Raw genomic sequence first — 17890 nt, 5'->3', positions numbered from 1 at the left:
GGCGCCTCCCCGGCGGGCCGGCGGCGGGGCCGGAGGGCCGCAGCAGCGTGACGACCTGGTGCTGGCAGCGCCACAGGCGGTAGCACGCGGCGACGCGCGCGGCCAGCTGCAGCGCGGCCACCAGCTGCGCAGCGAGCACCAGCAGCACCAGAGCCAGGAACCAGCGCGGCACGCCCAGCTCGCGCAGCACCAGGCGCAGGTACTGCAGCGAGCCGGCGGGGCGGCCCCTGAGGCCCGCGGTCACGTCACGCGCGCACATGCTCAGGTAGCTCAGCACCAGCAGCGCCCCGGTGGCGAAGCACGTCGCCAGCTGGTACACGATCACCATCTGCAGGCACGTGCGCCCGCATCGTCCCAAGTCGCAGCTCAACCGCATTTCCATCTCTATACCTACATAACATTGTAAATGTTCGTTTGACATTTTAACACAACGTTGCATTCGAATACTTATTTTTTATATACCTATGTCACACCTGTGACTGTTAAAAATATAGATAGGTAAACATACGAGGGTTATTTTTTTTTCAACCTCCGATCGGCTGTAATAAAAAAAACGGGAATGAATTGGGAAATTATTTTAATGTCAAAAGAAACGTACATCTTTACTCTATTATTCCACATAATCACCGTGCAGATTGAGGCATTTTTCGTAACGATGCACCAGCTTTCCAATACCCTCTGCATAAAATGATGCCGCCTGCCTATTCAGCCACGTTTTAACAGTGCCCTGCAGTGTGATTACAGTTTCATTTCTCCATGGCATGCCCATTAATCGATACCCTAATCGCTCGTACACGAATCGACACGTCTCGTAGTGTTTACCCCCTTCCACCAACCATGTGGAGCGGCCAACTCACACCTCAGTTGTGTTTTATCACCCTCCTTACAGTCCGGATTTGGCACCGAGTGACAATCACCTTTTCCCCACGTTGAAAAAGTGGCTTGGAGGACGACGCTTCAACACCAATGATGAACTGCAGAGCACTGTTAAAACGTGGCTGAATAGGCAGGAGGCATCATTTTATGCAGAGGGTATTGGAAAGCTGGTGCATCGGTACGACAAATGCCTCAATCTGCACGGTGATTATGTGGGAAAATAGAGTAAAGATGTACGTTTCTTTTGACATTAAAATAATTTCCCAATTCATTCCCGTTTTTTTATTACAGCCGATCGGAGGTTGAAAAAAAAATAACCCTCGTATATATGAATGTTTGTGTGTTCGTCTTGTTTTGTAAAGATAAAGATATAGATTGAAAGGTATAAAGATAGAGAGATAGAGATAAAGAGAGGGGAATAGATACTTATAAGAGGGATAGATACGTGGAAAGATATTCATATATAGAGAGATAAGAGAGATAAAGTGATGTGGGTTCAACTGTATTTTTTGGCCAAAATTCTTTTCAATCTCTACTAAGATTATAAATAAATGAAAAACTGTGTTTTTATCTGTTTGTCCTTCTTTCACGCAGTAACTGAGAAATGGATCGACATGATTTTTTGCATATAGTTAATTTATGAGCCAGATAGTGAGACTACGTATAATTATGCGATTCCATCTCTAAAAGGGGTAAGTTCAGTGTTATAATAGAAAATCATAAGAGGTAGATCATAAACAAACAGTGATTGTGTCATTTCACGATGTGCGCCTCACTGTCAGATAGTAATATCTGACAACTTGTTATCCTTCTCCTTGGCGAAACCCACCCCCTTAGAGAAGCTGGCGGCTGCTAGCGACCTACAAAGCGCTAATAAAAATTTAGTTTAGAACTTCGTCAATAGATGGCGTTGCCTTGAATTTGTAACGCGCAATCGTTTGGTGCGTCCGTCACGTCTTGCCTTACCTTCCCACAAAATGAAGCTGAAGATTGGCGTCCCGGTTTTTGCTGATGCATAGCTTTGATGCACTTTAAAATATAAATTTCCCGTGTATCTCAAGTGTATGTCCTACATACTTGATGTTCTTCATATTATGATGTGTTCAGCACAGGCAACGCCGGGTACTTAAGCTAGTAGTGTATAATTTATGATTCCTGAAGTTAAATATGAATGGCTGCTACTAATAGTTTCCCCCGTGAGGTCATTGTCTTTTAGTGTTGGTAATGACTACAGCTGTAATAACACTTTCAACAGACAGTATGTTATGGACTTTGTGAATTCTTGGTGTCGGATCTCTGCCTTAACTAAGGCAAAATTTCAATACTGAACGATAAACTAATTGTTATTAAATAAAAACTGTTGAAACAATCACGATGTCTCTTACCCTTAAGCGGGCAGTATCTGAAATTATTTATGTCGCGATTTGGCATAGTATTTAAATAAACTCATAGTTTAACTTTATTTAATTAGTTAACAAGTTTATTAATAATCATCAATTCCCTATTTCATACTTTTATTATGAATTTGAAGGGAAATATTTATGAGAGTGTTATCATGTACTGATCATTAAGTCATGTGGTGTACAATTTTGAACTAATCGTTCGTACAAGGTCTTCGTGTTGAAACTTAGTACGTCACTTATAAATTAAAAAAAAATATAGTTTTTCCCAAAACCCTGAACAATTCGTGTTTCTACAGTTTTGGGAAAACCTAATAGTTATTGATTTATTAATGTAAGACTACAAATATACAGTTTAAAGGCGAAGGCTACATCCGAAAGGTTATTAAAAAAAATTTAAACCACGTGATTTTATGCTTTCAGTATATGTTAGGACTGACATAATACTGCTTTTTAGTACATACTAATTTGAAAAAGTACTTTCTTAGTGAAAAAAGAAGCATTTTGTAAACAATTCAATGTGGTTATGTTATGAAATGATTTGTAATAATAATGACGCAGTATGGTATCTGTAGGAGGCAGCCGAGCGCGGAGGAGCGCGGAGACCTTGCACTTGTCGGCGCGCCGCGCGAGCCACCACCAGAGGCACGAGGAGGCGGCGACTCGCAGCTCCCGCCGCACGGGGTAGCGCAGGCCGCACGAGCTGCACGCGTCCCGGCACGTGACTCGCAGCCGGCGCAGCAGGCACGCCGCGTGCACGAGCACGCCCGCGCAGGCGCAGCGCCGCACCAGCTTCCCCTCCCTGCCGCCGCACAGCGCGCACGCATCTCCTGCCGCACACACGCGCAGCTGGGGGCTGGGGGCTGGGGGCTGTCCAGGCCCCTCCAACTCGAATATGACAACGAATTCCTCACCGAATAATTCCGAGGATTCGGTCTAACATGCTGCAAACGTTGTAATATTAAAAAATTACCATCATTTTAATAAAAAAAAAATGTACTACAGAAAGTAAGAAAATGGTGTAATATTAATTAAAACGCGTACAACTCGTTTTATTATTGTATTTTAATATAATTTAATAAATAATTTTATCATGATGGTGGCAGCGATGACAAATCAAATTTTATTTATTTAGTGTGTTTAGCAGTTGGCACAATTGGGGTCCGTACTTCGGGTATGTTCGGCAAACAAATGAGCTCGATAAGGTTCGCTTGTAATAACATTGAGTTAAAACTCTTTTCTATGCCTTGGAGCTGTCTGTCACGAGACGGCACGCCCGGACGTAGTTCGAGTCACCACACTGTTCAGCCCCAAACATTGCGGATAACGAGATGGGTGGTAAGTAACAATTAGAATCTCCAGCGTTAAAAAAAAAAAAAGCAGCCAGTTTCATTGGAAAAGTAATTTAACACTGTTTATACAGTGCAAACATTAAACTTCAGCAAACGATTTGGGCGAGCAACCAACATGGCGCAAAAATATATATAGAGAAAAAAACTGCTTCACACGCTTAACATTTAATCACGCCACAGTGATCAGGAAAGATACAGATGGAGCATTAGCCGTCAGACGTGCAGTCGTTTTTCCCCACATTTTGTTTTCTTATTTTCACATTCCAGTAGGCGGACGTTTGTTTATATTTGTATCAGCTGTTCTAGCCTGCTTTCATTTACGACTGTAGTTAAGCTTTGATGCAGTTTTTGGGCATACACCAATGCAGTTTTACACTGTTAGTCATGGAAAAATTCCGAAAATAAAAAAAAATTAAAAAACAAATAAAAATATGAAGATAAAAAATTTGCAGAAAACAAGACTGAATCAGCTTATGTCGGACAAACGGAACCAACGATGAAACTAAACAAGTATTATGGTCAACACAACGACGACATCACGGACAAAAAAAAACAATAATTCTGTTTAACAATATGGTAATATTGATTTATCAGGGCTAGCCGAAAAACAGGCATACCGAACGCGTAGCATGTAAATGACTAACTGAACATGTGAAATTTCCCCCTATACCGGAATTATCATCGTCTGCATTTTTTACGTTATACTTTTTTAGGTGCGTTGGGGGTGAAATTTAAGTATGCACCAGAAATTCAATGAAATATGCGCTCATTACACAACGGAAGTTTAACAGGTTAAAAGTCCAATGGGCATGCATACAGAAACCAGAAACTGCTACTATAACCACGAGCAGAAGTCGTCAAAATGGCGTACCCACGTGTGGCAACATGCACCCGTAAATATTAACTCTTGAAAACATCTGTTATGTTCTAAGCGTACTAAGTTCAGTATGTTCATAAAATAATATCCAAGTTATAAATTTTAATAGTATCAACTGTAAGCGTTGTAGAATGTTGATTTAAGGTCACAATTAAAGAGTAACTCAAACAGTTTAAATAAGCACATGTGCGAGTACTGCTTTGTTTTATTCTCGCTTTGATTCCGCCATTACTTCGGACTTGTTAACCAAAGCGTGGGAAGAATTAGATGTGTGCCGTATAACTAAAGGTGCTCATATTGAAGATTTTTAAGAAAAGCTAGGTAAGTTTACCTTCAATTTGATATATGATTGTTTTAAATAGTTGAAATTACACTGTTATAGTATAAATTCTGTTGATTTTAAAAGACTAGGTAAAAAAAATTTCCCCCTGAAAGAAATTAAACCATACCTCGAAGTAGCCACCAGCATTGCCTTTAAACCTAAATTTTTCCAGTTTTGTATTCCATTTCATTCCCCTTATCCATACCTCACATAAATGTTAATAAATGCAACTTTGCCAGCTAATTGTACAAACAGTATTTTATATATAAACATATAAATATACTATATATATAAAAGTATGATTTATATATATAAGGTTTTGTGAAAGTTCAGCTACTCAGAAAGTCGCCAATTTTAACCGCGTTGAAAATAAATATAAGATAATGAACGTGGCATAAGCCCTTAAATGGTAATTTGCTACAGAACATCTTTAAATTACTAACAAAGTTTGAAATAAATGCCCAACAAATAACTGTCCAAGAACCTTCCAGGTGTTTATAAAGTGTCTATCTATGTGGGACAAACTGGTGGAAAGATCACCACTAGTATAAAATTACATTTAGCAGGTGTCAAAAATCGAACAGGAATCGCTTGGACATAGCACAGCACTACAATGAAACATGACATGCAACTGTGAATATCTTTAACTACAGACAGATAAGATGAAAATAAAAACCTCAAAAACATAAAAATATAAGATGCACAATAATGTATTATCTGAATTTAATGTTTCGCCATTTTCATGAAAGGTGACCACCCAAGTTCTAGCCACAGTCAAGGATGCTGCACCTACTAAGCACACTCATCCTGATTGGCCAGTTACTTTTAGAATCATTCCACAAGGAGGAATTACATCTCGGCTATGGACAGCTCTATGTAAGAAATTTTCCATACCATCAGGCCTAAGGTACTCCATAAAAAACTGCAAAGGACTCTCGGGTGCCACTCACAAGAGAAGTCACCCGGGAGTTCAGCTAAAAAAAAAAAAAAGGCCTTTAGTTGTTAATAGCCCTTGGAGATGCCTTCAACAAAGCAAGCCAAAAATATGGGCACTTAAAATCATGTCTAAGGACGCGAGCTTAACCTAGAAAAGAAGTAGTAGTTAGTGACTCTGGTCATGAATGCCTAAGATCTAGATTTTCAAAACATAATTACTTAATTTGTAAGTATTAAAGAGTGCGCAATGGATTTATTTTTATATTGTTCTAAATGGCTTTGTGATGGGACATAAACAAAATCCGTGGATTATATGTGGATTTTAGAACAATGGAAACTGAAAATGTTTTTGATACTCTGCTATGAAGTTGTAATATTCTCTTTCCGAGTCTTAACCTTTACCTGGAGCATCTGGTAGAGAAGTTCGACGAAGACTACTACTGCCCATCTTAATTTAGAAATATTTTACATTAAATTTTGACTTGAGTAATAAATTAGCCAGCTTTGTTTCTAGAGACACTATTTGTGACAATGTTAATAAGACTGTTGTTTTGGAGTTTCCTTGGTAACTATAGTTCCTGTACGATACCATGTTCTAATAGATAATTTCAGGCTAGAGATTTATGTATTTTATTAATATCCAAAGTCTCACAAATAGTGTTACTAATATACTGTTCCTATTTCCTAATCTTCCTGGAGATCTGCTTTTTGAAAACACCATTCTCGCATTATTCATCTTCTCTTTTTCTTTATTCTCATGGTTTTAACTCTATATGCTCTTTCTGAATGCCCTCACATTTGCTTTGGCAAAATCAGTGATCATTTGCAGCATGTTTCAATGATATGTTTACTGAGTTAAAAACTCTAAATTCCAGCAGTATTATTAAATTTCTTGCTCCGGAACACATCATTGTTTGACTATCCATAAAGACTGTACTGACCTGTGATCGGCCAAGAGTAGTAGTTGGTTCAATAATTGCGGTTTGTGAGCAAATAAAACAAATATTTGTGTAGTCGGGAGTTTATAGCTTCATAAAATCTTTACAAATGTTCGTGGAGATTAGGTGGCCGAAGCACTTGGTTCCGGGGTGCTACCAGCGTCACATTGTACATGCCTTGGCCCCACTCGTCGAAGGAGACCATGTTGGTGGTCACGAGAGCACCGAGGTACACTGCTTCTAAGGACAAGACGCGTTCGCCTGGCACAACATCCAATAGTTGGATTCCTCTGAGAAAAGTGAGTTCTAGCAGGCTGACCCCTGAGGCCCGTATTCTTAGACTTTCAGAGCGCGCCATTGGTGAATACCCACAGCGGCAGAAGTATCAGCAGGTACAAGATGAGAACCAGCTGCACATGCATTTTTCACATGAGAGTGAATATCTTGGAAGTAAATCATTCCTAAATAGGCCCATTAACTAATTGCATTTATGCCAGGCAGCAGACCCTTTGTTTGGTGGCTTACATACTAAATGTACTTACTTTTATGTCCAGAAACAAGACATACAGAAAGGAGTTGTTATGTATTTGAGCCCGAAAATTGTGTAGTCAATGTGCATTGCTGTTCATTTTCTACACTTGTCTACACCCCGGTCGGTTGATTTCTTTCAAACTACCAGCTCGTAAGGCCACTCGCCTCAAAAGCGTTGCAGGTCAATGAGACTAGAGAGCAACCCTATACGAGATGAATGAAATACACTCCATCTTGTGGGTGATTCCAGCATCAGGCAACCACTTGTGCGTGCTCGGTCACCCAAAGCCAGATGACTAGGAGCGCGCCTCGCAGTAGCTGATCCTCGCCTGCTGCAAGTAACGCTCAAGGCACGCCTTGTGAATCAGCACCCTCGAGAAGGTGAACATGTGCCACACAGCTAACTATGCAGGCAACTCTCCTTTACTTACTGGCAGCGCTGGGTTTACTGACCAGTAGCAACCCACCTGGGAGCGCAACTTCTCAGTAACACAGCTAAAACTCTTTCCCCCGCCGTTGTAACCATGTCCAAAACCGTGTTGTCTGCTCCTGCAGCCTGGCCTCTCGCACTCCGGTAGCTTGAGCAGCAAGTATAGCCTCCAAAACCAGTTGCCAAAAGCATCAATTATCTGCCCTCAGCAGCAGCCTGGCATTTGAAGGAACGCCTGTCATTGATTTCAGGTGCTGTCATTTGAAAATGGAATGTGGCCATAGACACACTTGTAGTATTGGTCAAAGAATTGTGCGAGTGTTCACTTGTGATTTAATCGGCGCGAACAAGTGCAAGCTGTCATGTGTCAGCTGCCAAGTTTCTGCGAACACACTTCCAACAGGGTAAGCTCTTGTTGCGGCCCTCGTAGTTATCGCTGTGTTGCGGAACCCTTAACCCCCATGATCAAGCGCCAATTTAGAACAGGTCACTGGTGGGCTCGTGTTCACCCCCTTCCCCCCCATAAATTTATGTTTGGACAAATATAAAAATTTATGAAGTTTTTTGGCGGTGGCAGAAATAATTCGATAAAGATACCACATGCAGTGAAAACAAAAGCACGCCCATAGTATTCAGTAGGTCTTCACTACAATTTATCAATTCGCGGTTGTCCATAAGAATGGCGTACTAAACCAAAACATAAACAAACCTAACCTTATTGTCAGGGAAACTTTAAATGAACGAGTGAATTAGTGTAAAACAACTCGTTGGAAACTAGATCGTTAGGTCATTGAGCCGGTTGAGTGTGTACACCGATTAGTTGGATCAGCTTAGGAATGCATTGATCGGGGGAATGCGAGTGTCACGAGAGAAACTGGATTAAGAAAACACCCGACACATTATTAACTTACAAAAAAATTCAGGTTTTAATATGAAGTGTGGTTTACTTTTGTATTTTTAAAAATTATAAACTGGTAAGAAATGCAACATTGTAGTTAAGATAAATTTTCTTTAGCTCGAAAGTAACATAGTTACTCCTTTATTACACACCGTGCTAATGTTACACTTCCAGCCCTCAGTCTTTGTTTATATTATGATTTCTCACCTATCTATGGCATGGTATAACTAGATATTAATGTTTGTCTGGGTTCCAATCCTGACCTTAATATCCTGATCATGGTTTTGTATAGTTTCCCGAAATTGAATAACTGTGATGATGGTTGCGGATTTCATCTAAATATAATTGGTTTTTGAGTCTCATTAACGATACCTTAATTTCCACTTAAAACAATACTTAATATGCATATTTTAATATATTTGTCAATTTTTTTCTTTTAGTAAAATATATTTCTTGTTTGGAAATGTGGGCACGGCAGGCTATGTTCAGCTGAAATTTTGTAAGATTGCAGGCAGTGGTGACTGTCAGAAGTTGATCACGAAATGTTCAGTTTAGATTAAACTTACTATTGTAGAACTGAAACTCTGAAATAACTGCGAATTTTTTTGGGGGGAAGAGGATATTTGTGAGGAGAGTAAGTCTAAAATGTTGTTATATCGTGTATTTCAAACTCAAAATATTCTGTGAGAAAAAATGGATACAACTGGGAATCAAAGAACTAAGTGTTAAGGAGAAAAAAACGAACCTACTTGCAAATGCGTACTTAATCTTTATTTAGCAGGTCCATGTGCCTCCATTTGACAATCCTAAAACACGCCTTGGCTCCGGAATAGCTATAACCAATGCGGACAAGTCTGTGGTTTGTTCGGCGGGCGGGTTCACGGGGGATGGGACCAGGCGGCGGCGGGCGAAGGCGGCTCCTCCACCAGCTTGAGGACGAAGGTGTGCTCGTACCAGTCGCGGAACTTGGCGACGAGCGGCGCGAGCAGCGGCACCAGCAGCGCCAGCTGCAGCGCCAGCGCGGCGGCCGCCAGCGCGACGAAGGGCAGCGGCAGGGTCAGCTGGCGCAGGAACTGCCGCCAGCTCTCCGACACGAACCGCCAGTACTCCAGCAGGTTGGTCAGGTACTCGCGGGGGTCGCCGTCCACCGGCGGCACGAGGATCTCGGCCGTCACTTCGCTCAGGTACGCGTCCATGAGGAAGGCCTCGGCCAGCACCAGGACGCTGAGGAACAGCACCAGCAGCACCTGGACCAACGAATCAGGGTCTGAAGCCTCGCTGACACCGAGGATGACTTGCGTTGCGACAGAATACCGGTAAGGTACTGCTGAAGGAACCCACCTGCTCACGTTATTGAAGTTATTGAAGTTATACTTTTAATGCGACTTCCAACAAGGTTGCGTTAAACGTTTAACGCTCCTGGGGCGGGGGCATAGAAAGAGACAGAGCGAGAGTGAATGCGTGGCACTCGAACGCGCTATTTTAAGGAACTAAGTAGAGAGTAAGAAAAAAATAAAGATCCTGACAGTTTGTAGTGTCGCCATATTTGTTAAAATTTTCAATACCCTTTTGGTATATTACAATTTAAATTGCAGAAAAAAATCATGTTTCATAGACACATAAATAGTGAGTGTGTGTCATTTCTCTATGTCCACGAGGTCTCGCCGTGTCAATTTTCTCCTTGGGGCGAGCCCGTCCGCTTAGTTAAATAAACAGCTTTTATCGTTGAATGATTTCATGATTTATTTCATGAAGTTCTGCTCTCATAAAAAAATTAAGTTTTATAGACATTCAATAGGTCTCTCTCTCTCTCTCTCTCTTTCTCTCTCTCTCTCTCTCTCTTTCTCTCTCTCTCTCTCTGAAAATCAATCGTTACAAAATGAATCGTTACAATGTTTCCTTCATTTGTTTAGTTTGATTTGATACAATATGATTTCACTAAAAATCAAATTCTACCCCTTCCTATTTTCATTTCCACATTACGAAGTTTCACTTCTTCCGCGCGGAGGGACTCCACGCACTATGTTTGCATGCAATTAAAAGCTATTTTTTAATGATGCCAAAAAAGTATAACTTCTCACGCGCGTACCTAAGTACACGCACCCATTTTTTGTCTATCACGTTTCCCACTTGCGGTTTGACCTTGACTGGGAAACTAATCCAGACCGCCTTTTTTGGAGGTGAGTTATCTACCATTCAATTACCATGACCCATGTGGTGATGCATGTGCACCGTGGGTAAATGTTAAATGAACTAACACCGACCGACGATTAGGTAATCATATTATTTCCAGCTTTTGCTCATTACGATGATACAAATATATATATATCTGGTTTTTTTTAACGGTCATCTGACCTTAAACTCGGAATATGTGTCAAAAGATATAAAACTAACACTGAATAAATAAACAGATCAAAATGTTAATACAGACAAAAAAATCTTACCTGAAAACTAGATTGGTGTTGTCATAATTCAATAAACACACAAAGAAAATTAATTTAAAATTAAATAAAGAAGGAAAAGTTTCTAGAATTTGGTTTAATTGGAGCTACTTACAAAAAGCATATGTTTTATTTATTACCCAATCGAAAACAATAATGAAAATACATAACTACGAACTACATCTACAACTGACAATATCTACACAGTCACTGTTCAGAAAACTGTAATAATCTATAAACTTCACACATTATCTTTTCTAACGCATGTTCTTAAGACTCTACGCCTAATTGCCTTTATAAATCAAAGACTTTTAAAAAACAATGAGCAGTTTGGAAATATGAAAAATAAAGAGACGAAAATAGGGAGATGTACATACCGTGGTCTGATGAACATAATATACATCTCTTGTTTGAGTTCAAAGATTGTGGCTCATTCAGGCCGGCGGCATTGAAATCGGAATATCACCAAGCCTGTGCCTTGTTACATCATGTGAAAACAGTGTACCTAACACCAATTTCCTAGCAGGTGATGCAAGACGTTTCTCACAGCCAGCATCGCCTGATATTTGTAGAAATAGGATAATTCCACCACCCAAGTTGAAGTTTAAAGAATGTACACTGTAATATATTTCAGCAGAAATGATTCATAAATGCCTTAGCTGGATCCCTTCCACATACAAGAACTATGCGTAGAAACAGCTATCAATTCAACCAAATGCTTATATCGAGATGATTTATCATTAATGGGATGAACGAAGTTAAGAGCTTTATGAACAGTTTCTTTCATCAAACAAACATTAATATATCAGCAGAACAATTATTTTTCAGAAACTTGGTAAGGAAATCTTGGAGAATACTTTTGTAAACTTGGAGGGATCAGTCTTGTCCCGATCCCCAATAATACCAAATGTTATGGCACCCCACATTGCTAACACTTCCAGGATACTAATATACAGAGAACTTATATCAAATTTAAGGTACGATCGACACACACTTAAGTTTTTAAAAAATTAAAATTATAAAAAGAAAATTTAGCTATTCGAGAATAAAGTTTATTGTTAAGAATTTTAGGTAGTAAGTGTGATAAATTCAGTGTTATTTTTTTAATACAAGTTTAGGCTAATTCATAGTTTAGGCTAATTCGTAGGTGAAATTTAAGTGTAGTTAATTGACATAAGTGACAGATTGATCGTGTATTTGGATGAGGAAGATGGCTACCACCAACTAACTACTTAGCCGAGATGAAAAATGACGTGGAGAGTAGCCAGGAAATGAAGAATAAAATGGATAGTAGCCAGAAGAAATTGTAGAGTAGCCTGGATAGGATGAAGAGTGGCCACGAAGAGATGAATAATGAAATTGAGAGTGAAATCAGGAACAGCCAAGAGGGGATGAAGAATGAAATGAAGAATGAAATAAGGAACAGTAAAAGGAGATAAAGAGTGAAATTAAGAATGCAATTAGGAACAGCCAAGAAGTAATGAAGTATTTAGTTAAGAGTGAAAATGAGTAAATGAAGAAAGCACAAGAGAACATGCGGAGTGAGAAAGTGGCTGCTCAAGAGTAAGTGAAAAATATGGAAGAATCTAGCAATCAACTCGAAGGAAAGTTGCAGTGTTTAGAGCAACATCTAGCTGAACATGAAGGGCAAGTTGCACAAGAGCCAATTCAGCTTGAGCAGACTACACATAAGTGTGTAGCAATTGTAAGTGAAGAATGCTGACGAATGATTAAGGAAGCTACAGCTGCTACGAACCAAAAACGTTTCTCAGGGGAAGTCAAAAGGTGGAAGGAGCTGCCAAAGACCAACCAAAATTTAAGCCACCCACCTTCGATTTACAATCATCGTGGGCACTGAGCAGTATACAGGCGACAGTTCAAGGCATTTGCAGAAGTGAGTGGTTGGAGTGAGAAATAGCAGGCTTGTATTGAGGACACATTTATAGCGATCCTAGGAAAACCTTCAGGAGTTCGAGGCTGACATCGAGAGACTTGTGGTGAATGCAGAGATCCAGCAAACCCTTTGCCTGGCCCACTACACGAAGAGTTGCAATGACCTGATTCGGGCTCTAGGGATAGAATCGGTGCGCACTGCATTCAGGAACACCCACATCAAGATAAGTAGAATGGGATTAGAACCAGACAGCGAAGGAAATATTACTGCCACCACTAACAAAGGGCTCTGAGAAGCTCTCAAATGGCAACAATGGTTCCCAGTTCAGGAGAACAGGAGGTCACCCCACAGTGATTTGCCTGCCAAGAACTATGGCATATTCAGTGGAACTGCCCGATAAGCAAGAAAACCTCACAGCAAGAAGAGCAACAGTGAAATGAGTAGTAGCTGGTGTGAAGGGGCGCATGATAGCTTTTCGGTAAACAACAGCTCCTAGGGTTTTCCCTGAATCTTTACTCCGTAGAGGAAACGACAGTCTATTACTTAAAGGAGGGTTAACAGCAGACAGTGCTTACTTACCATCGAAACAGGAGTATCAGCATCTATAGTTTGTACATACATAGTTAATAAGGAACAGCTGAGAAGGACACCACTCCCATATAAACTGAAAACAGCCACTAGGCTTGGGACAGTAATGAAAATAAAATCCTTCAAAAGTAAATATTACATACATATTGAATTTCATTTTACAAAATTCTGTTACGACTGAGATCAGTACTGTATGTAAACACAGTAGTGACTTGTTAGTGATGATTTTGTGAAGCACAGACAATTTCTTCCGTCATTATACTTACAGTACAATCACCTCCAGCGTTGTGCATTAAAGTATAAAAATAACCCGTGACAAATTTTAAGATGTCTGTTTGTTTGTTGATCCTCAAATTTGAAAACAAACTGTAAAATATTAATAATAAAAAGTTTTATTTTTTGAATGACGACTTCGTGGTAACCCACTACAAATCATCTTCTTAAAGTCCACAACTGTGCAAAGCCTAAACATTTACTTTTGTAACCCCAGTTTCGAAATACGTATTTCTAGATAAAATATGGAATCAGCAAAAACCAAACATCCAAGTCGGCGAGTGAAGCCGAGACTTGAGGTGACGATACCTCAAGGGTCATAGTGTAGTAGTAACAGTAGTAGCAGTGTTAACAGTAGCTGCATAAGTTACAAGCAACAATAGTAGTAGTACTGCAGTAGCAGAAGTAGCAGCAGCAGTAGCAGCAGTAGAAAGTGGAAGAAATAACAGCAGAAGAATCACAAGCAACAGTAGTAGTGACAGAAGTAGTAACAGAAGTAGCAGTAGCAGAAGTAGCAAAGTCAGTAGTAGCATAAATACCAGTAGAAGTAGTAACATCAGCAGTATGTGTAGCTACAGTAGCAGAAGAAGCAGAAGTAGTAGCAGTAGCAGCAACAGAAGTACAAGCAACAGTAGTAATAGCAGAAGTATCAGCGTCAGTAGTAGCAATGGAAGTAGTAACATCAGCAGTATGTGTAGCTACAGTAGCAGAAGAAGCAGAAGTAGTAGCAGTAGCAGCAACAGTAGTAATAGCAGAAGTATCAGCGTCAGTAGTAGCAATGGAAGTAGTAACATCAGCAGTATGTGTAGCTACAGTAGCAGAAGAAGCAGAAGTAGTAGCAGTAGCAGCAACAGTAGTAATAGCAGAAGTATCAGCGTCAGTAGTAGCAATGGAAGTAGTAACATCAGCAGTATGTGTAGCTACAGTAGCAGAAGAAGCAGAAGTAGTAGCAGTAGCAGCAACAGTAGTAATAGCAGAAGTATCAGCGTCAGTAGTAGCAGTGGAAGTAGTGACATCAGCAGCATGTGTAGCTACAGTAGCAGAAGAAGCAGAAGTAGTAGCAGTAGCAGCAACAGTAGTAATAGCAGAAGTATCAGCGTCAGTAGTAGCAATGGAAGTAGTAACATCAGCAGCATGTGTAGCAGTAGCAGCAGCAGCACCTCCCTGGTGTCGGCGTGGTCTCGCAGCCACACGCAGATGCTGACGCCGAGCACGTGGCTGGCGACCAGGCGCAGGTTGTAGCGGTAGCCGCACGTCTCGCACGCGGTCAGCTGCGTGCGCCTGAGCCACGCCTCGAGGCACGCCTGGTGCGCCCTGTCCGGCGAGCACACGCACACCCGCCACAGGGCCTCGGGCAGGTCCAACTCCTGGCACTTGACGCACTGCTCGCCTGCAAGCACGGCCCCAACACACCGCTCGCTCCAGCTCCGCCACCCTCCCCCAAGGGCGCCCAAGTCCCTGGCACGAAAACCACACCTAGCGTGTCCAATTGCCCAAACCCCAGCATGCTAGACTCTTTTCTGCCCCGACCGACTCTTATCTCAACCATCCTCTGTATACTGTTTTCTCCTACACTATTAACGCACCCATTGCTACACGCATGTTTGAGCCCTGTGTCAATGCAGGTTTTACCTGGGCACAATTTGACACAGTTTTGATCTAGATATAATATTGGGGAGATACTCATGGCTTCAACCACTGCTTCCAGCACAAGCACACGATGCATGCGACCCTTCCCTGCATGGCTATGCGTATAGGCTTCGGCCTGAGGCGCACCTAGGTCCCTCTTTAACTTGGATCCTACCAATAAACACATCCGGTTTTAGTTAGTTTAGGAAAATAAAATAATTTGTTTAGAGAATAATTCAATATTACATTTTTTAAAGTATTATAAATGTTGCTAACCTAATTCAACCAAACGTTCATATGAGTTACGATCACCAATAAGTGCGGAAAAAAAGGATCCCCTGTAAAAAAAACACACGTTAATTTTACAAAGGAAACACACACACGAGCGCGCGCGCGTGTGTGTTTGTAAATCCGAAGAAGTAAGGACGCGAATTATTCGGCCATCCGAAACGATGTTAGTAAGTATTAGTTTTATAACCTTCCGCACCTGGCTGCACCGTCTCCGTCAGCCTCGCCCACAGAATTGCCATAATACGATGTAAACAAGGAACAGATAAGCCTGTACCTATTCCGCGAAAACTTAACGTGTCGAATATATTCCTTAAAATCAAAACTGTAGCTATTTTTTACTGTTGTGGTTTTAAAAGTAATGTTCGAAATTGTGTACTTATTTTCAGTTATTTTCAGGCGATTTGCGGACGTTCAGTTAAACAATATCATCATTATTGCCTATAACCATCATAACCAATAGTAACACCAACTGTCTAAAACACTAACCCAGTGTGTATAAGTCTAATAAACATTTAAATTTTCCTGCAAAAAACATGCGTCCTTAACAACGACTCATGCATTTATTTTACAAAAGGTAGCCTAATGAAAACGACACACGTTTTTATTTTTATTTTGTAAATATATAATTTCAAGCAGCGTATACCTAAATGTTCCTTGCGTAATAAATATCAATGGTACAAGATTTTATAAACATCTACCTCAGGGGTCGGCAGACCGCGGTTCGCGAGCCGCATGCTCTACAACCCACAGCGCTGCCACAGCGAAAAATAAAATTAAAATAAACCGAACAAAATGAAACGGCACAATCACAACGCAAATCCTCAACCATCGTACCCTACGACCGCACTTGCCCAAGTGTTTTTTTAAAATTTGAATAATTAATTTAAATAACTTAGGTTTTATTGTTTTATCGGTAGAGTTCTAATAATGATTACCATATTTTTTTTACATTTACTTGTTTTTTCCCCTAAAATATACATTATTTTTAAGACTTAATGTTGAATTTGTGAATAAGATATTTTGATTTCATCTATTTTATTGATCGTCTTAAAAGTCCATGTAGATACAGAGAAAGTACATGTTGGGGCTCTCTAAAATATTGTAGAAAATGGTTACTTCATATTTGGCTCATCTCACTAAACACTCTACCGACCCCTGGGCTATCTCATCATTAGTCTATAAAAACGTGCACGTGTCCACAGAGGGATTTGGAGGGGAATGGGGCAGAGATCCGGGAACACCTAGTTTTTTTAATGTAAAACCCATTATTTCGATGTAAATCTGAGATTCGCCTGCGAGTAGTTAGAGGCTGTGGATCAGGATTTAAAATAAACCTCACTGTCTTGATTTAATATTCCTTTGGTTATCATCACAGCAACATACCTCAATCTGAGCTAGTGGTGTCGGTTCTCGCTGATAACTTACACAGCCCAGTCGACATGGTGCCCGGCCTAGCGGTTAGTGTGCCGACAAAGCCAGGAAGGAGGATCATGGGGAAGTTGGAGACAATAATTGTAACCATAGAAGCCAATTGTGTCCTTGGGGACAATCATATGGCGAGTTACACCCATCAGATGTTGAACTTATTTTAATGAAAATAAAATCGAAAGAATGGAAAGAATTGTGTTCGAATCAATTTACCACCAGTAAAGATTTACTGTGTGTATTTCGTGTTCGGTGGATTTTTCATCTACACGCTTGATGTCGCTACATCATTACGTATTTATTTTAACAACAGCGTAGATATCAAAAAGCATATTTGATATTTCTTCTACCTTAATTTTACAAATGTGAGATTTTACTACTCTTACCAGTCAACATACACACTTAAAACGTATGTTTCTTGAACATAAACAGGAAATATGAGCTTTTTTAATAGATTGTTTTTTTTTTTTTTTTTTTTTTTTTTAACAAGAGCAGGCAATGTGCAAGCGGAAGTCTTACGTTTGACGGGTGTTTCGTCCTCGGACTCTTCCTCTTCATCATATTCGTCTTCGTCGGAGTCCCAACCATTTTCTTCTGTAGACAAGTATTCGTCCTGTAGAAACACCAGCGTTAGTTTGCGGAGTAACACATTTTGCGTTAGAATGCTACCAAACAAAAATTAGTAACGAATTTTCAACAAATAATTATTTTGACTTCAGTCCCAGTTCTCCTCGATATAAATGTTACATTTGGGTGTTAATCTTTCTGTGGTTATAAGTTGTGTTTTCC

The 17890-nt window shown here is 40.4% G+C and overlaps 1 protein-coding gene across 6 annotated transcripts in view; it reads right to left on the bottom strand.

Annotated features, from left to right (window-relative positions):
• Positions 1-9309: 9309 nt before the first annotated feature.
• LOC134531437 (uncharacterized) overlaps positions 9310-17890 on the bottom strand; it is a 29835-nt gene continuing 21254 nt past the window's right edge. For all 6 annotated transcript variants that reach the window (XM_063367143.1, XM_063367140.1, XM_063367144.1 and 3 more), the window contains 3 exons: positions 17621-17714; positions 14917-15146; positions 9310-9807 (listed from right to left, as the gene is read on the bottom strand). In XM_063367143.1, the coding sequence (XP_063223213.1) occupies positions 9439-9807; positions 14917-15146; positions 17621-17714 (693 nt within the window). In that variant the 3' untranslated portion in view covers positions 9310-9438. The remainder of the gene's footprint in view (positions 9808-14916; positions 15147-17620; positions 17715-17890) is intronic.

This window comes from Bacillus rossius, chromosome 3, assembly GCF_032445375.1.
Source record: "Bacillus rossius redtenbacheri isolate Brsri chromosome 3, Brsri_v3, whole genome shotgun sequence".
NCBI lineage: Eukaryota > Metazoa > Arthropoda > Insecta > Phasmatodea > Bacillidae > Bacillus > Bacillus rossius.
Note: the sequence above shows the minus strand (reverse complement) of the source record. Positions and strands in the feature narration are given on the sequence as shown.